The sequence below is a fragment of the Coturnix japonica genome, chromosome 15 (assembly GCF_054131305.1).
Source record: "Coturnix japonica strain WE chromosome 15, WE-NBRP24, whole genome shotgun sequence".
Taxonomy (NCBI): Eukaryota; Metazoa; Chordata; class Aves; order Galliformes; family Phasianidae; genus Coturnix; species Coturnix japonica.
In genome coordinates this window covers 6432916-6453657 of record NC_140677.1, presented here as the reverse complement: position 1 = coordinate 6453657, position 20742 = coordinate 6432916, and the positions used below count along the sequence as shown (strand labels likewise).

The following is a 20742-nucleotide window of genomic DNA, read 5'->3' as shown; positions in this document are numbered from 1 at the left end:
CCAGCAGCTGCAGGCTCAGACACCAGCCTTCAGGAGGCTGCGCAGCACATTCTCTCCACACCACAACCATCACCACCACCTACAGGCATAAACCAAAATCTCATCAGCATCCAGGTCCAGCAGAACCCACACAGAGCTCATACAGTACAGTACAAAAACTCAAGTATATTCAGTGCTATATGCTTCCTCTGCCAGACCTCTTGCAGCCCCACTCAGATGGTGATCCTGCACTTTCTCTCACCTCAAACACTGCCCCTACCCTGAACACAAACAGAAATCAGAAACTCAGGGAGCTGTTCTCCATGCAAGGACAACTCCTGGCCTCACACAGCAATTCTGCAGCCACACCTTGGTTTTGTCTCTTTAGAGGCTCATCTGAGGTGTAAAACGTACCCAGGGGACCAGAAAATGAGCTATGCTGGAAGGACTTCAGTGCCTATGGCTGCTCTTCATCTCCATGGTGCTTAGAGAGGTCAGACCTGCTGAAAACCCCAGCAACGCACCTAGAGAAGTGTAGTCAGTAAGTCATTTGTATTGAGGAGCACGGTGAACTCAGAAAGAAACAGATGCTGGAAGAACATAAAAATACACTATCCTGGGTAACACATGAGACTTCAGTGCCTGCTGGTAGAAGTACCAGCTTGGGCATGGTCTTTGAGGGGGACTCCTGAAACTAATCTGGTTTGTGCCCCTTGTTGTGGAGGACATCAGCACTGTCTGTACCAGACCATGCACCCAATGCCTCCTGGGAGGCTCAAAGGGAGCATCTACCGCAGGGAAGTGGACAGAAGTCAAGGCTGCTCCTTGATTTGCATGCTTGGCTGGCACCAAGTGAAACGTACAGTGCTGTGGAGCTGAGAGCAAGCACTGAGCCAGGCTTGCAAAGACCAGAGGGGTGAAAAAAAGGAAACCCAAACAACTGGATTTTCTCTAAACAGACAGATAATATTTACAGCCTATGGATGGTGCCAAAATATTTCAGGAAATGCCTAAGCCCTTCTGAATAAAAGCTCAGGAAAACACAGTATTTAAGGACAGTAACTGTAACAATAAGAATGAAAGCCTTCCACATTCTCCCAACCTCCTTACACGATTTAAAATGATTGCCATAGCAATTATCAAGGCTAAGCGCATTTTGCAATCTCCTCTGCAAATTAAGTTCGGAGTTGAACATGTAAAAGAACAGCATAAAAACTAAACGAATCCTGTGAAGTGCACAGAGCAGAAATCAATGTGCTTTCCACACAGCATGCTAAGGTCTAATCCATCCCATTAAATTCCTATAGCAGAGATGCTGGAAAGAACTGCTCCTGTGAAGCTCAAGCAAGTCACAAACATCGTGACCGGAGTGCCCAACCTCAAAGCCTTTGGCCCATTTATACAGCAAGCTGCTGGTGCTGGACCTCCATGGAATGGCATGGAGGCCCAGGGGAACAAGACACATGCACCAGCTGCCCTGGACACACAAGCATCCTATCAGTCTTTCCCCCACAAAACAGCAGGCATGTTTTTCCTATTTCCTTTCATCACTGCAACAAACCCCATCCTAATGTTACTCTGTTTCTCCATCTCTCAGTTGCCAGTTATACCTACAGACACAACAAAACCAAAGTCCCATAAGGGTTACATCTCTACTTTGATTCATTGGTGTGTTCAGAGCAGACATGAACTGCACTCAGCAAGGGCTCATATCCATACAAGAAAACAAGAGCGATTATTTCTGACAGTGAATTCATTCTACATATTTGGGAAGCCCAGCGTTAGGGTTACCTGCTCAGGTTTCAGGCCAGGAGGCACCCATGCATACTCCTCCAGTGCACAGCCAGAGTCATCGTCAGAGGTGGAATTCCTTTGGAAGTCGAACATCAGCTTGGTGACGGTCTTCTCCATCTCCAGGGGCATAACTGTTACAATGTGCTCTTCCTGGGAGCACTTACAATGGAGACAAATCTTCCTGCAAGAGGGGAAAAAGAACAGATCATAGAATCATAGAATGGTTGAGTTGAAAAGTCTTTAAAGCTCACCCACTTCCAACCCCGAGCCGTGGTCTGGCTGCCCCCCACCAGCTCAGGCTGCCCAGGGTCCCATCCGTAGCCTTGGGCACCTCCAGGGATGGGCACCCACAGCTCTGGGCAGCCGTGCCTCTGCCTCACCACCCTCTGAGTAAAGAATTTCCTCCTAATATCGAACCTAAATCTGTTCTCTTTCAGTTTAAAGACGAGACTCCCCAGTGAGCTGTAAATGGGAAAGAGGAGAGCTTCCTGCCAGCCACTGGCCCATCACCGCTCAACACAACCGTTATTTTAGTGCTCAGGCACTTCCTAACACAGTATTTGTCTCTCTCACATGAAGCAAATAAAAGTCCATATTTTCTATGACAACATTTGGCAATCCAGCTGGGTCAGGCTGTCAAATGTTTGGGGCTAAGTAATTGCTCTTCCCTATACTGCAATGCAAAGAGCATTTTAAAGAGGCCACTCAGTGTGAGGGCCACGTGCCTGCCTGGCAGGAGCAACGTGCCAGCTGGTAATTGTAGGGCAGCGACCAAATTTAGGACAGCAATCAAATTTAGGACAGTCGAGCACTTGGCTAATGCACAAAATGGTGGATTGACCGGGAAGCTGTGAATGACAAGTCTTTTTAGCATGCTGATAGCATAAATTTGCTTATTAAAGTAGCATAAAAATTGATTATAGCCTGAACATATAAAGCTAAATTAAATTAAGGGAGGCAACGTAAGCCAGGGTTGCAAGCCAGCGGGATGCTAACAGCCTGGCTCAATGGCTTACACACTGCCCCGGACACATAATAAAAACCAAAAGCACAACCAAAGGTTGCCATTTAGCACACATTAGCTTAATTCAATGCAACTACCACTCCTTAACATTCCTTTTGAAGGTTTATTCCTACAGCTGGTGGTTGATGGGAGATTTTTTTGTGGGCTTAGAGCTGAGCGAAGGACAGATAGGGGTGAGAGGGAAGGACGAACTGGGCTGAAAACCTCAGAAAAGGGGTTATGGTGAGCACTGATAAATTAGTTTCTATTTCTGAAAATACAATGCTCCTCCACGATATGGGTCAATGGTATCTATTTTGAAGTAACCACAGAGGATTTTGAATTAATCTGTGCTAATCAAAGATGGGTGACTTCTATGGAATTAGGTATCCTTTCGCTTTTCTTCATGCAGTGGAAGGGGGAAATCAGGCCTATGTCTCAGAAATAATAAGGTAACAGACAATAAAGGAAGAGAGAAGTTCCTGTGAACATTGCAGCTTTCTCTGCTATAACCGAAACCAAAGAAAATAGGAGGGCAGCAATAGTTAAACATCAGGGCTTGAATTCTCAAACACCTTTCCTTCTTTTTCACCGCTGCATACAAGCCAGCGAAGCATACCAGTGCTCAGATCCAGCTTTGAGTCTAAATTTCCACTTGGCCATTACAGCACAAAAAATGCACTCTAGCAAAAGTCAAGAGGCTCCGTTCAGTCAAGCCAGGGAGATTTGCCAGATTTTCCCATTTCCTGCCTTTCATCAGACCTAACATACACACAGACCCAAACGCACACCGAGCGTCTGGTTCGCATCCAGCCAGAAAGTCTCGGCACCGCCTCTGGCTGTTACCTTAAAAAATAATCAAGGAGCAACTTCACGTGAATACTTTAATTTATCAGCTACTGTGGAAAGGCTCTGCCACAGCGAAGCTGCTGGTTTCTTAGCTCTTTCCATCTCATTTCACGATACGATTAGAAGCAGCTCAACGTGCAACAAGATGTTAAGAATAATTAATAGCTGCAGAGCCTCAAATTCAGTGTTTGTGACTTGGGCGGTTATCCTGGTGGAGCTTAGGACTCTTTTGCCAAATTTAATTTTCAGGACATCAATCACACGCTTCAAAGGGTGACAGCCCAGCAGTCTGCTCTTGGAAAACTAATGAGAGAAATGGTGGTATCAGGTGGCAGGATGCAGAGAACAGCCCCAGGAGGGAAGCTGAGCAAGGGCAGCCTCTATCCCAGAGCTCTGGGATGCACTATGTGCCAGGGGCCATGGGTACCACAGCAGCATGATGGAAAGGAGTTCCCACTGCCATCTGGGTTTTGGAATCAGCTTCACATCTTCCAGTGGTGGCTAGAAGAGGTTTTCATGAGGATTATTCACTAGCCATACCCTCCTGAGGGCAGAAGTCACGTTGCTTAAAAACTACTTGGGAAGATCAGAAAAGCAAAGGCTGAGAAGGAAACACGGAGCCCATCTGCTCAGCAGTGATGTCCCCAGGCCAGGACAATAGGCTTTGTAACCACTCTCCACTGTCAAATAGTGAGTGTCTCCAGGCATGGTTCTGCCACCTCCCTGGGTAAATTACACCAACTTCAAGAGCTTGCCCTTGAAAGGTTCACTTCTCTTTCTTTCCCCTTGTTAAAAACAGAAGATTAACAGTTTTAATTACAATTATTTTCTTTACGTTAGGATATGTTGTTTCATGGGAACAATACTAAGCGTCTTAGGAGTATCTTTCTACTTCTATGATATGGTTTCCATGACTTCTTCACATAGGTCTCACTTACTCAACTTTATCATCTTTCAGCTCTCTATAATTAAAAATAATTCCCGGTAGTAAAAGCTTAATATAAAATTGTACATTTCAAAACGTGAGATGAAATTGGAAAAGCAATATCCCCAACCACACTCAGAGTGGCGTTAAGCAGGATAACAACACTGCAACAAAGTGCTGATGCTGGATCGCATGGATGGTGGCATAAATGACAAGATCCTGGTGGTGTTGATACTTTGGTGCAGAGCCAAAGGCTTTGGGAGATATTTGAGGCTGCCAGCACGCCTCACAGCTCCCTCCAGCTCATTAGGCATTACCGAGGTTGAGGGATGAGCACACTGGGGTGTCCCAGAGAAAGCAAAAGAGATCTGCAAGCTTATCATGTAACAGTGCTGCCCTGGTGAGTATCACTGATGCCCAACAACAGAGAAGCCACTGATGCTGTTCATGAAATGTCTCAGAAACTAGCTTGACTCAGAGCTGAGTGCGGACTGCTGAACAGAAGCCTAGTGACGCTATGCTTGTTAATAAAGCACAGAAAGTTGATGGCATCCTCAGTCTTGGGCCCAGAGAGCAAACAGAAGAGCTGCCAAGCAGCAGGAGCCTGTGGGCAAAGAACAAAGGAGAGAGGGAATGTGCTGCTGTGGGAAGCATGGCTACAGAGCATCCCCAGGAGCTGTGCATGGGGCAGCCCCACAGCCAGACTGAGAGGGAGGGAAGAACACTGGGAGAAAATAACATTTCCTGGTTTCAGATTTAGCTGGAAAGAAGCCCGCCTTGAATTGACTGCACATGGTACAAAGCAGCAGCGGCTCAAAAACAGATTGAAAAATTTGTTCGACTTAAGGTCAGTAATTCGTCTGATGAAGTTACAAGATGGAGGGATGTGATTTTGCAAAGGCTGCTTGACATGGTGCTGCTGGCATACACGGGACCCACCGTCCCAAGCAGCCCTCAGCTGAGCACTCCTCCTTCTACAGCATAAAAACGAGACAAAACAAAACCCAACAAGGGAATGTGAAGGAAGCAGGGCCAAACAGATCAGAGGAAAATCCGGCTCCCAAGCCCCTCTTGCTTAGGATGCAGAAGCATGTTTCCAGGCAAGGTCCATCTCTATCAGGTTCAACAGGAGCCCAGTTGCAGGGTCTGTAGGACTAGGATGTCTCTTGTTACATACAGCAGCTAACAGGGCACAACCTCTGCCATTGCCAGAGCCCATAACCTCAACAGCACCAACAGTAAGTCAAACTGCTGAAAAAACCCTGGGAAAGGCAGGACTAAGTGCAGAGAGAGCCTGAAGCCAAGGCAGCGGGAGGAAGAAAACAGCTCTTTGCAAATGGTTTGGGACAGCAGGAGTGGTGCCTGCCAAGCTGGCCTCATGCTGCGTCCCTCCAGCCAACAGCTCTCAGGCTACACGAGCAGGGATTTGCTCTCCTGGGCTTGTTAATGCAACGCTCCTGCCCACATAAACCCTGTCTGCCTTGCTGAGGATCTTATTTCCAGCTCAACTGGATGGGTATATGGGCATCACGCAGCAAACGCCACCATGTTAAAATCCTCTTGCATATAGAAGTAACTGGGCAAATAGCGATTATCACAGGCACTGCTTATTTCTGCTCGCTTTTTTTTCCAGGATGAAAATAAATGGGTTGCACGAGGGAGCAACCCTGACACTGACACAGTGTGTGAATAGAGCCTCATCTGCAGCACAGGGCTACCAGACGACTGTGTTACGCTCTATTATAAAGGATTTGCATGCATTTGTGCTCACATTAGCATGCAAGATTGGGAATCCCTCAAAAAAAAAAGAACAATTCTCTACTCAGCTTGGATGCTATGCGTAAAATACAATGGGTAATTCCCTTGCATTGAGGTGTAAGAGGTATATGGTGGTCCGATTTCTTCCTAGGATTGAGCCATCATTCTGATTGCAATCAGACTTTTCAGTCACCGAACTACAAGACTTCATGGGAAAAGGGAGAGGCTGAGGATTTGGAGTGGTTCATGTGACCCCTGAGCCTCTTAACAAGGGCTTCTCAATGACCCTGCCTGTTATCTCCTCCCTTCATTTGGGAGCTAATCAGGCATCCTGCCACCCTGAGCTCCAGCTACACGGTTCCATTTCCCCAGATCCCATAGGCAAGGCAGAAATCTGCCCCAACTGGAAAACAAACACAACCCTACATTTCCACACAGTGCCCTGCAAATCTCATCCAGAACAGGCATTGCTCTGCCATTTTACAGATGGGAAAGCTGAGACATGGCAGCAGGAGGTGTTGTGGGGCTCATAGGGTACACACAGCCCGGGTTTCCCTACTGACACCTGCAAAGTCAGCTTCTTCACAGGAACCACAGCTACCTCCAGTAGCAGCAGTCCAAAGGACAAGGTGCTCTTGGTGTCCTCCTAGGAAAGCTCACTCAACCCAAGGTGCTGTAAGAACAGTTGGCTTAAAAGATCAATATAAGGCAGCACAACAGAGTACAGCAATGCCGTGAAATGAAGGAAGGAATAATCCAGCAACCAAACTGTTCCCATAGATGCAGCTCCGGTGCTGACAGTGGAGAGGGCATAGCTGCACATCTCCTGAAAGGTTTGCAATAAGACTATTATAATTCCTCCTGATCACTCTGGTGCCAACAGCAGCAATTGCTAATGAAGACAAAAAAAATAATAATCAAGAGCTACCCCTAGCACTGCAGAAACAGTCTCAGAGGATTTCTTGAGCTGCCTTCTTGGTGAGTCAGACCATCCGTTTGAGGATGGGTCCATACCACGTTTTCCCCGGTCCCTGCTTCCCTGGGGCACAGCCCAGAGGAGCCCCCAGGCTGCCTCTGGTTCTGCTGGCTGTGGGTTTGGCATCATATGGCAGACAGGAACCAGCAGCACAGAGCTGTCCCCATGGATTCCAGACACAGGGCTCAGCTGTGGCTGCTGGGGACTGAGCCCTGGCTTTGGGCTCAGCATCACTCCCATGTGTGTGCTGCATGGTGCTGCCCTACGCCACGGCTGATCTTGTCAGATTTTTAATTAGACCATTCAGCAGCTTTCCAGACCAACAAGATACAGAGCTGTATTTCAATGGGTTTCTTCCTACTGCTTAACCGAAGGAAGAAAACTGCCTCCAAGCCACAGGTTCAACACAATGTCCTCAGCCTTCCAAGCCTGTGTGACTCAGGTCCCTCTGTGAGCAGCATCCATCCCCCTGCCCCTCTCTCTTCATCCACCACTGCAGCTCCAGCAGTTTCTCCCTTTTGCAACGGCCCTGCCAGAGCAGGAGCTGGGCTTTGCCCTGGGGCTGGATGTACTATTTAAAGGGACAGCACCGGCTTACATTTGTGGCATGACAAACAGAAACCCTGAGAAGCAGTAAACACATTTCTATCTGAGCACATCCTAGGCCGTATGCCCAAAAGGGAAAAAACAAACAAACAGCTGATAGGCCAAATACTCAGACACAGGATGAGCTGCTCTGGAAATGGTCATGATTTCAAAAGTTGAGGCTTATGCAGCATCCCCTGAGACATCATAGTGGCCCATTTGTGCAAGCAATCACTGCCAGACCGCTTGGTGTGCAGCTAACCCCGGCCAGCAGTGAGGGCACGGCACTGGGTGCTCGCTTCGGCTGAAGCCGGCTGGTCTGAAACAAGCAGCAGGAGGAGATTAACATGCAAAGTAAAACATAATCTGGTTAGCTGCAGATCGTTTTACTTTACAAATCTGTAACCCAGGCTTCGCACCAGTACCCTGATAAATACAAAGCGTTGATGCCAGACATGAGAGTGCTCCCGCAGCAGGTGAAATAATAGCGGAATAAAAATAAGTCAGATGGGTTACATGATAACAGAGCTAAAACTAAAAGGACGACACTGCATCTGGTGCCAATAATTATTTTGGCATTATTCTGCCCAGTGCTAATCCTCAACAGCTCAAAAAGATTCAATCACTGTTTAACCAAGGCATCCCGACTGCAAAACTGGATTAAAATCTTTCCGTGGTCACAGGTCACGTCCGTGTCACATCTGCTTAAAATGTTCCTCCAAGGAACAGAAAAAATAGAGGAAATTTGACTTTACAAGACTGCGCTGCAAAACACAGCCTCCAGGTTTCAGTTCTAGGTTGGTTTATACTTAGGCATTGTGGCATTAAAAAGAAGGATGTAGAAAGATTATTACTCTAAAACTCCCTATCCTCGGGAATCCAAAAGCAGCACAATAAACATCTGAGCTGTAATGTCATCATCCAAGTACAGCCTGCACAGTCTGCTCAGCAATGCCCAGAGAAGCCAGGCTTCCTAGTGATGCACTGACCAAAGCAATGAAATCGGCATTGAGAAAGGAGGCTTTTGTAATACTGATTCTCGTTTAAAGCCAGCTGAGCCTCTCTGATCATTTTTAAAATGAAAAAATCTGTTCAAGTGGCATCCCCACGTCCGCCTTCCTGCAGCTGCAGAGCTGCAATTTAACCATTAACCTTTTCCAACCATAAACAACAAGAACAGCGAAGGTTGGGAAGAAACCCACAACCCCTCCAAAGGTCACAGCTTACAGAGCGTGGAGCAAAGTTAGCGCGCAGTGATGCGCACGCATGGAACGCTCCTCATCCCTCCACTCCTCCTCCCTTCTCCTATTCCCCCCTAAAGATGCATGACAGCTCCGAAGTTGTTCCAAAGGTGGCCTCTTACCTGCCCGTGTAGATGACACTGCTGCTACTCGTGCCAGCTCACTCGGGGCTGCCCAGCTGCTCGCAGCACCGCAGCACAGTGAAGCATCCTGGATGCGGGCAGAACGGCACGACAGCCCGCGTGCACCCGCTGCAGGGCGGTGGGGCGAGACGCAGGGCTGCGGCTGGAGCTGCTCAGAGCGGACTCCTGTAGGATGTTACGTGGCAGCAGCGGAGAAAAATCACCCCTGGAGAAACAGCCTGCTCTTCCCCCACACGCTAAGCTTTCGCTTCAGTTGCTTTGCTTGAATTCCAGCTCCCAGTCTGGACGGATCCCGCCTTCCACTAAAACCTTCAGTGGCTGCAATAGGACGTCCGATTTGCTCTCCAAGCACTAACAAGCAGAGATGCAGCCCGCAGAGAATAACTGCGGGTGCGGGAGCGGCGCGGGGCTCTGCTGTTGCATTGCTCTCCTCTCCTGCATGCTAATGAGCAATGATGTCAGCAAGCCAAAGTCACCGCATCCGGACCGCGCGCCGCTGCCCGGCCACCCTCGCATTTATTTACATGGAAATCAGCCTGCTCTTATAAATCAATAAGCCCCGCAGGCTGCTTCGGGGAAGGGAGAGCAAATCCTTCCCTCTGGCTCGCATGTGCGCCTGGCAAACTGTTGGCTCCTCACCAGCTGCCCCAATTGAATGGTGTGAAGCCGCTAATTATCCTTCTCCGACTATCAGCTCATTTGACACTGACCGAATCGCAACTCGCTGTCAAACTTAAAGTACTGCTTCGTAGGTAAGCGGGCTATTAAAGCAGCGATCTGCTGGCTCCGAGCAGTGGATCGTTTTTCTCCTGGCTTTTAATGCCCTCTTAATTATTTTCTGCAGTCATTTGCTACGATTCCCCACTGTTTTTTCGACACAGCCTGTTTGCGCACCAGCAGGGCTAAATATTCTGGGAAATGCAAGTTATTAGCGCAGCCTTATGGGCACCGCATATTTTAATACATTTTCTTTCACATAGTCCTGAAAGATGCCCCATTCGCACCTTCTGTGTCTCCCAGGAGCAGCTGCCCCAGCAGGGAGGCTGAATCTCCCCTCCTTTAATTCCCAGTATTCACAGCCATTACTGGAATAGTTGAACACTTGCAAGTCTTTTAATTTATTTATAAGCACAGCTGCAAGTGCAGGAGTTGAGCCCTCAGCCTGTTGCTGTGCCCAACTGGGTCCCTGGTGCCAACAGCATCACCTCTGCCTCTACTGCATGGTGATGGAGAGGATGCTCTGGAGCAATGCTCATAGGAAATAAGCTCCTGCAGCCCCTCAGCCTCCTGCACTTGCACATCCTGTCCCTCCCAGCTTGTGCTGGCATTGTAGGCAGGCTGTCAGCTCGCCTCTGTCTGCTTCATGTGCCAAGGCCCCACGATAATGTATTTTCCTCTTAGCTTCAGAACATGTTAATTAAAATACAAAGGAAGTGAGACAAAACTAAGCAGGGTAAAAAGCAAATAAAGAAGCCTGCTTGTAAAATGATAGTGTAGAACAGAAAGCCTGTATGCAGAGCAGAAATTACCCATGTGTACTGTAATGATCTTCCTGGAAATATGTTGTTAAAAGCAGAGTAACGAGGGGCTGCAGCTGGCACAAGAACATGTACCATGCCATGTGACGGGTCCTGTAGGTGCTCCTTTTCGCTGAGCATCAGTAAAATGCCTGACTTTATCTGCATTCACTCCCAAGGAGCAAAGGCCCTTGGCTATAAAGCCTTGGGAACAGAGCATCTATCAGTGCTCTGACTGCCTCTCAAGCAGCAGAACCAACCCCACCCCCATCCCCATGATGCAGTCAGCAGCAGATATGACCTCCCGAGATTCACCCCAATGTGGGACAGATGGAGGTGTGAACCTCATGTCCCCAGCTCGGCGTCCTACAGCAAAATTGCATTCTGTTGTATGTTCTGCTTGGCTGTCCTGGCCAACAGGATCATCCCAAAGAAAGGAATCACACCAGAAACTGCAAATATACTCCAAGGCTGATGCATGTAAAATGTGGGTGACAATCATGAGCTGATGTAAAGGATCAGCAAAACCACAGCTTATAGTCTCTCAGCTTCATGGCTAACTATAAGTAAGAGAGCTTTGCATCTCCAAACAGCAAGTATTATCATTGTTCCTGGCATTCTTCCTACTCCAACACTCACAGGCCTGAACATCCACAAAATCCAATGAGTGGGCTATTCTGAGACTAGAAATCAGATTAGGAGATGCCACTTTTGGACATGTAACTGTCTTAGGCAAGTGGAAATGAGCCTTTCTGCTCTGAGCACTAACAGACTGCCGGCAATCTCTATGTATTACTGTTCCCTAATGCAACACTTGAGAAAAGGCCACGTGTTGGGATAACTCCAGAAGGCACACAGCATTCCTTGCTGGATGCGGGTGAAATGGGTGTTTTGTTAAGCAGCACTGTGAGGACTGAGCAACTGGAGCACAGTTCTGAAGGTCACAAGGAGGACTTGTACCTCTACAAGGAGGGATGCTAACAGCTGTCTGCAGGGAAGCCAACAACCCGAGATAAAACCTTAGCTGCTGAAATACAGAATGAAAAGCAGCTTCACCAAGAGCAGGGAGCCCATGCTCAGATTCAGAAGCACGTGATGGATAACTTGTGATTTTAGCCATATCTTTTTGTCCTTTGCTGCTAATTGTAAAAGCAAAGACCTGAACGTCACACTTCCTTCATTTGCACAAGCTCATCCCTGCAGCTAATCGAACAAATCGCTCCACGAGCCCCCTAAAGTGCTGTGTTCTCCCTTCACTTGGCATACTGCTCAGCCAACAACCCACTGCGCTCCACATGACATTATGGTCACAGCAGGAGACAGGGCACGGCCACCTGCAGCCACACAGATACTGTTGAACCTGATGGGTGTCAGGTCAAGTTGCCTTTCTGAATTATTTATTGAACATCCTCTGCTGCAGCTTGACAGGGATGTGCTGCCTCAGGATATCTGCTGTCCCAAAAAGCTGCCCATGGGGTGTAATTTAGCTTTTAAAACACCATCAAGCCCAACAGCAGACACACAGTCCATCAGAACAGCCTTCTGTAGTCCTTAACAGCAAACAGAACTGCTCCACACAGCATCATTCAGAGCAAGGCACACTGCTCAGGACACACGGTGCTGGCAGACTGTCCCTATGCTGGAGCTGCAGACTGGATTTCAATCCATCACTGTATCACTCCCCCCCAACCCCCCCCTTTTTTTTAAATCACCTTAATGCAAGAAGCTTTGCAGAGCTTAACAACAATACGGCTTTTCATAACCTCCGGCTTTAACTCTGCGCTGCAATGCTTTTTATTTTAGTATGTTACAATCAAATTTGTAACAGAATGTGAACAACAATCTGCATGCTTATGCTTTATTTTTTCCCCCCTTTGCTAGCCTGGCAGTATCCTTATCTAAAGGCTTTTTAGCAGTGTCCTTTAATAATGTCTACCAAAGCCTTATTAGAGCTCTGTATCAAAACTTAAGCTAAACAAACTCAAAGCACTATTTTTTTAATTAAATATTTTTCTTGGGGCCTTTCCACAAACAATAAAGTGCTCCATGAAAACAGGCTACAAAGGAAATCCATAAATCTTCAGCTTATCTCATGGTAAATTTTCCAAAGATCTAAATCTTAGATCGGCAACGCAAATTAATTGTCCATTTACACCAAGCTGAAGATGCACTTACAGGACAGCCCTGTTCCACCATGCACCTCACCACCTGATACAGCCAGGGTTGCTGTCATTTTACATGAATTTTGTTTCATTTTTTTGCTTCAAACCTGTCTGATCGGGTGTTTCGGGTCAGTAGTTACGCCCTGAGGGTTTCATGTGTCTGCTCACAGAGCTTCTCTCTGTGCCATGCACAGGAAGGCTCTGCCTCCACCTGCTGCCCCCAAAAGCTGTGCAAACCCCTGGTGTTTTGTTTCTCCCTTTTCAGCTGTCCCTGTGCTCAGCCGCCAGATGTGAGTTGTTCCAGGGTCCTGCAAAAGCAGCACATCACCAAATGCCATTCCAAAGGCAGGGAGATGAGTCACAGCCAATCACTCGGAAGGAAGAAAGGTAGCAAAACAGGTTTTTGCTTCCTACCCAAGAGTGTGAAGCAGACCTGGGTGAGACATCCTGGAAGAGCAGATGGGCTGTGGCGCATTGGTTTGGCCCACCCCAAACTCTCCTCATTACAAGGCTTCCACATTAACCTTGACATTGTGATAGGGGGACGGTTGGACTGGGTGATCTCAGAGGTCTTTTCCAACCTCTGTGATTCTATGATTAAATTTAAAATAATAATAATAAAATGATACAAAACGGGCAGTTCCATTTAATTTCACCAACCCAAACTCTCCAGGATCACAGACCTGAAGCACACATGTCAGATCAATGCATTTTAGGACACCAACAGATTTGCATCCTGACTGTCCTGGCATAAAGGTTTGATGGACACCACATGTCCCCGAGACCACTTGGCATCGGATACATATGACAGTAGTTGTTTGCTATTCGTCCTTTTAATTAGGACCAACAATTTGTTATCATAGCTTGACATTTGTTCATACTTAGAAATTGCTTCCTTGAATGATACGCTGAGATTACAGTGGGTTTTCTGTGTTTGTATTGGTTTTAGTAGCTCATAACAAACCATGAAATTCATTACTCTTGCCACAAGCACCCATGAGATATGCCAGCCAGGGTGTGATTTAAACAGAGCTCAGCTCATGGAAGTTAAAAGGTTTTTAATGCTGCCTGCAAGACCTCCAAGATTTGATATTTTATTCTGTTAATAAATAACGGGTGCAGACTATTCTGTTGTTTTATTCGCCTGAGGAGCCCAAGCGTTAAAATCAGGGTACAATCAATTCACTATATATTCATTAATTTAAGTATATAATTCGAACAGATTTTTTAATGATAAGCCTTTTGTCCTGCAAGTTACTACATCCTTATCATTTTTAATAGCACAGATGCTGTATACAGGCAGATACTTAACAGCAAAACTTCTCTGCTACAACATAATCCAGCAAAAACATTCTCATTGAAAGAAATCACAGGAAAGCAGCCTATGCCCTCAGCATCCTTAACAGAACAGGCCTGTCAGTCATCTCCCAGTCCCATTTCTCAACGCCACGTCAAGCCTTATACATCAAGTACAATATCCAAATCGCCAGCCCCATCAAGATCATTAGAGCTGCTCAGCCCATCATGAAAAGGTCAGCGCGGTGCGGAATCAATCACAGCCCCCATCAAAGGCAGCTGCGGTCAAGAAGCCCCAGTCCCTCCCTCGTATAACCTGTCATCTCCTAAACTGGTTTCCTTTATTGTAAGACATGGCCCAGCTTTTATCTTATCACAATCTACAGGGAAATGCAACTAAGCCAGCTGCAAGATGAGCAGGACTCCAAGGGAGGGATTAAGACCATATCAGGTCTGTGTTGACCACCTTGCAAGGAGGTGATGCTGTCACAGCAACAACAAGGCACAGCTTACGGCTGTCCCCAGCTGGGGAGTTGGATGGCTGCATCCCACCCATGGAGGAGCATGAGGATGACACTAGTGTCACCACGCCAGCATAACATCAACTGATAGTGCTTCCAGCAGGGCCACCTGCCCACAGCAGGCACCAGGAGGGCTGAAGGCACCCAGTCACTTTTTAGTGGTGGACAACAGCAATAGCAACTGCAGTTGCTCCTACCAGATGCTACTTGTTCAACAAGCTGAAAGCTACAGGCCATTTCTTCTTCCTTTTTCCCCCTACCAAACTGTGATGCATTAAGCATTATCTTCAAAGGGGCAAAACAAATTTGTTTGCTAAACATTAGCAGACTAAATACATTAGACTTTTAGAAGCAATTAATGCTGCTAGAGACTTAGCAAGCCTCATTGTTCCATGGTTCAGAATGGGCTGCTCTTCAAAGTGAGAGCTGTGTGACTGTGAATAACCCCCTACAAAATAAAAACCAGGTTGGGAGTCCAGAGGAGCTGGGATTACATTTTGTTGAGCACGTAACTTGCATTGTTTCCTTGCCACAAAAGAACAGCTGATATTTTGAAGCTAATTTTGAGTCCAAAAGTGGGGATCAAAATGCTTTGCTCCCCCAAGCTGTCATGGCACAGAAGAGATGGGGAGCACTATGGCCTGAACAACATCTTACCTGGCTCTGAAATAAGCCCACAGAAACCAGCTCAATGCCCCAAATTCCTTCTATGTGTAAACCATGATGACCCCCTACATCAGCACGGGGAAGGAGAGGGTGGGCAGCTGGGCTCCCTGCAGCACCGAGCACTCCAAACGCATCCTCCTAAAAGACTGTTCTTATCTCAAAGATGAGCAGCTATGGATGGCCAAACAGACAGATGGGGAAGGAGAAGGGGAGCTCACGATACTGGCGAGAATGTTGTAATTAGTGTAATAAGCAGCAATCACTGCTCAACAGCTGCCTTCCCCCAGCGAGCGTCTGCTCCATGTAGCACCAACCCGAGGACGAGGAGCATTCTGACACTTGCTGTGCTTTCAGCACCTCTGCTTTGAAGTTTTGACTTTGCTGAAATTTTCCTTCCAGTAAGACACGGGGAAAGCATCCATCCTGTTCTGCAGCCACTCCACATGAGCGAACAGAAGGATGGTCCTGAATATGGACTCCGCTTTGCTCCTGCCTGATTTCACACAAGGCTTAGACCAAAACCTCATCACCTCTCAGCTGAGACAAACCTAAAGCCCATGGAACCTCAGAGAGAAACCATTGCATAGAAAATAGTGAAGTATTTCTATCAGATTTTGCTATGGGCATTCGATGAGCTTTTTGCTTGGTGTCAGACTTATGCCACACACTATGCAGTTCAAGAGGCCCTTCCCCAAGTTTTGGAGAGCCAAGGACCGAGCTCTCCAGTGTACCCCTGCTATCCCAAATGACCACTTGCTGCTTCTCATCTCCTTTTGGGGACCGCATTGCGACAGAGGAAAATGACTCACTTTACTCATGCTGCTCCACCACCCAACCCCTTATCAGTTTGAGGGCATTACTGGATCACAAATGCAGCAAGCAGTGGGATGCCAAGGATGCTTAAGTGACAGCCATGTGTCCTAAAGAGGAAAGTACATTGTGGCTTAGACACAGGCAGCTTCCAAGACCCCGGGCACACTGTGAATGCAGTCTCAGGGAGGATTGCTCCATCTCTCTCCTTCCTTGCCAGGTCTTTGTCAACAGAGATGGCCAAGGGGAACAGTAGGCTGCATGGGCCCTAATGGATATTTGGGCAGGAGTTAAGCACTGAGCTCCTGCTGATTTTTAGTGGCTGTTAGTCACTGATAATGCGTCTGATGTGAAGATGTTTGGAAGTGTGAGCTCTACGCTTATTATGCAAGGGGCTGTTTCCCACAGTGTAGGTTCGACAGCGCTTCAGAAAATAAGAGCAGTGAGAAAACAAATAACGACAAGCTCCAAAAGCAGAAAATGTTTACCACAGAGGAAATTTAACCCCTCTGTGAAACAAGCTCTGGGTGAGGCCGGGCTGAAGGGCTCAACAGTAATTGCAAGCAGGTGGTGAACTGCTGGGACCAGGATGTCAACAAACACCATGCTGAAGGGTTAAAACCATGCCACAAGAAGCCAGAACAAGGCTTTCTTTAATTTCCCAGTGCAAAGAAACACATTTGTACTCCCCTGACAAGCATCACGTCAAGGTAACAAGAAGAGCAAAAGAGCCATTTGCTGTGACTTTGATCATCTCTCACTCCCGCAAGTGATGGGGTTCACCAAGAGCCTGAGCATCCCTGAGCTGCCACCTTCTCTGTTAACAAAGGTTAACAACCAGCTTACGTTAATCAAACCTATGCATGCAGTGATGCCTTGGTTCATGCAAAGTGACAACATGTGACACAACAGTGGTGTGCAGTGAGCAATGCTCAGCACCATGTGATGGAACAAGCCACACAGTTTGTGCTAGTGCTACTGTGACTGGGAGCAGAGAAGCTCATTTCTGGTAAAGCAAAGGGCCTGTGTACACTGAAGCCTGTGGAAATTAATGGACCTCTGAAGGATGTAAACGGACCCCAGAGACATCCACACTGAATCTATTAGCTCATTAGTTAAGATTAGCATTTATTTTATACAAAAAGCATCCAGGTAAAGCAAGTATTTTTCTTATATCTGCATATATCACTTTTACATTTGCAGATAGAATACCAAGTTTGTCTCATGATGCTCTGCAGAAAACCTGTGGCAGATGGCCAGCACAAAAGGGACATGGCCAGCATCATGCACACAAGGCTTCCACTCCAACCCCCAAATAAGACAGACATTGGCAAGTAGTACAGTCTAGAAACAGGTATCCTAGAACTTGACACAATACCCCACCTCATCTTAGCCTACCAAATAGCCATGGCTTCAGACTTTCTACATACTGCTCTGTTAGTCCAATGGCCTCTGCCATGATCCTTGTAGCCAAGGATGCAACAGCCAGCAAGCAAATGTATCTCAATCAATTAAGTAGCGTCACTTACAAAATACAGGAAATATTTTAGATTTATGACACCAGAATAATTTGATGCCTTCTACCCCATTAATGAAACAAGTGTTAATGTCATTTTATCATCAGTTCTAATCTTCCTGGCACAATTTCACATGACGAACAATGTACTCCCTGACTTGGTACCTACAGCCGATGTTGGATACAAGCCCCAGGCAGCAGCTGAGGGCTCAATCTCTGCTAATCCCATCCCTTTAAAGCAACTCCAAGTTGAGCAATCTAAAAAGGAGACACATGAAGTCACTTCGGCTTATCTCTCTAATTGCCTGCCTGTGAATCAGGGGACTGGTGTCAGCCACCCGCACTCACACAGGCGTGGAGATGAATTAATGCCAGGCAGAGAAATCAGGCCTGAAATATTTACTGTGAGCATTTTCAGGACTCTAAGTCCTGAAACTGTGGAAATACTGCTTGCTGCTGCAAGTCCAGATCCAGGAATGGAACCTGCAGTAAGGTGAGAGCCCTCACCTTCCCTCTGCTGCATAACACAGCAGTTCCACTTGACATCTTTCATGCCCTGCCCAGGGCCAGCACAGTTAAAATGTTAATAGATACAGCTCCATGAATATTCAGTGCACATTTTCTTGTGAGTCCTCCCCTGGTTAAATAGCCTCCTCATTACCAAGGCCCATCTTTCTTTTGTTTTTATCTTTGCATCAAGTTGGAAATGTCAGCACAGAAACCAACAGTAAAAGGACAGAAACCAAACACAAACCTCAGGGGAACATAAGGAGAAATCCTGCCCTTTTGGAGCAAGCATTCAATCTCTGCTGCCTTTCAAGACATGTAGATAAAGGCAGAGGGAACAAGCCAGCACCACAGTTTCTTTTTGACTGTACTTACTTGTCTGATATTGCCATCCCTTGGCTTTCTTAATTGCATGTGGAGGTTCCCAACCCCAATGAAGCACAACTGCCCATACTGCCTGGATACAGCCACACCTGGGAACCACTGCCACGGCCAGCTCTGCTCTGCCACCTACACGCAAAACAGGGGTTGGGCTGCTATTCCCACATCTGAAGCCTGAGAGCACATCCATTATTCAGCTGTGGCTAAGCAAGGATGGACACAGGGAGGGATAGGATTGCCCCATCCTCTCCCAGAAGCATCACCCTCTGGCATTGCAACACTTGGCCACACTCCAGCATCTTAGAATACAGCGGACTTTGAGAGCTCACCACCTCTAGAGTCAGAACAACCATTTAGGAATCAAGACATAAAACTAGTAGGGTATTTTCTGCCTTCCAAGCCATTACAATTGGTGCTTTGGAATACTTCCCACCAGCCATTCTGCACACTTTTGGATGGGGTTCTGCACACCCCATCCACACACAGAGAACTGTTCCAGCCGGATGCCAAGCTCAGGGTACCAGCAATCATACAGTCACAGGAAGGTTTGCTAGCAGAGGGGAATCATACAGCCCAAATTCATGCCACACTGCTAAAAATATAGAAGACTCCAAGGAATAATACTCGTGTATGTTTAAGCTCTCAGTAATTCATCCCAAATACATAGTTTCTTGGCATCAATAGTAAAATTTAACCAGAGGGCAAGCATTTAGTTCTGTTTTAGCTGGGAGAGTACCAACTTATTCTCTCCAATGTATACAGCCTCCTTACGCAATCCGTGTTTCATCAAGTTCTGCATCAGGGAGGTGTGAAGATAAGGCTAACAAGGGAAATGTCATTAAGAGTGATACACAGTACAAAAGCAAGAACAAATCGGCTGTCTGAAGCATGAGCCACTCTATGTGTATCACAAGGAGTCCCCAAAGTCTACACTGAGTCTTTCTAAGATATGGGGGTGAAGGCAACAAGTGGTGGTAGGAGGGCTCCCTAAGACACTCTCCCTTGTGCCTCCAATACATGAGCTTTCCCAAAGACGACTGCACATCCTGGCTGCACAGTGAGCACACCCAAAACCTCCTGTGCAGCGAGGAGGCTGTGCCAACACTGTTTCAAATAATTTTAATTGTTAATACACAAGAACAATGCATTTATACTGCTCTGTTCGCATGACACAGGAACAGTCACACACCTACACCATCACTTTTTAAATCCCCAGTTATCAGAGTAGCCCCTGGGGAGCATGGATGCCCATCTCTCAGTGTCACACCAGAGAAGATTGGCAGCATGTCCACCACTGGACTGAGATGGCTGGAGGGCTTCCAGGTCACCAGCCTCAGCTCTATTAGAAAGGCCACCAAAGTACACCAAAATAAGAAGCTTTTTGGGGAGTCCAGCCCTGATGCAGGAGCACATAAATGAGATAGCAGCCACGTTTTGACGAGGACAAGACTTAAAAAGTGAAAAAAAGGGAGATTTTTTTCTTTCTTTCTTTATGTGAACAGACTAATTTGAGGTGCAAGTAGATCAAGTGACTAATTAAGGAAATAACCGATAATTTAATCAAGATCATTAGAGGAATCAGCATGCTGCTGCCATTATTTAAATGGTACCAGAGCACAAACACAATTTCTCAACAGAGCTGTAAGGAACTCATTGGGTCCGGCCCTGCCAGCAGCTGAGCTCAGGGACTTCCACGTAACACTGCTCGTTTGTATGAACCAAAAGCTGCACACCATCTGAGGCTGATTCAGGAAAATACTGAAATCTCCTGGTAATTTCCTGCAGACAGAACATTTAATCATCTCCCAGCCTCCACCGCAAAAATCCCAACTCAATGATTCACACTTCCAAAGGAATTTGCCCCACGAACAAGCGCAGTCCTGCTGAGGGATGCAGCCCTGCATCTGCCCAGTGAAGGGGAAGCAGCTTCTAACAGGAATACAGCCCAACAGGTCGGGCCATGGGCATTTCTCTTTTGGCATCTTTACGGCTGCTTATGGGACGTGCTCTGCTCCTCCAGGGGATGCAGCAACACATCGGCTCCCTGCATCCATCCATTCCACATTTATTCCCATTGAGAGCTACTTTCTCCTACAACACACAGAACTAGAAA

General features: G+C 47.0%; 1 protein-coding gene across 3 annotated transcripts in view; it reads right to left on the bottom strand.

Moving 5' to 3' along the window:
• Nucleotides 1-20742, bottom strand: part of PRICKLE2 (prickle planar cell polarity protein 2) — an 88730-nt gene that overhangs the window by 25898 nt on the left and 42090 nt on the right. For 2 of the 3 annotated variants that reach the window (XM_015875404.3, XM_015875406.3), the window contains one exon: nucleotides 1771-1954. In XM_015875404.3, the coding sequence (XP_015730890.2) occupies nucleotides 1771-1954 (184 nt within the window). Of the gene's footprint in view, nucleotides 1-1770; nucleotides 1955-9232; nucleotides 9708-20742 lie in introns of those variants that run through there. The other variant, XM_015875405.3, reaches the window with a different exon arrangement.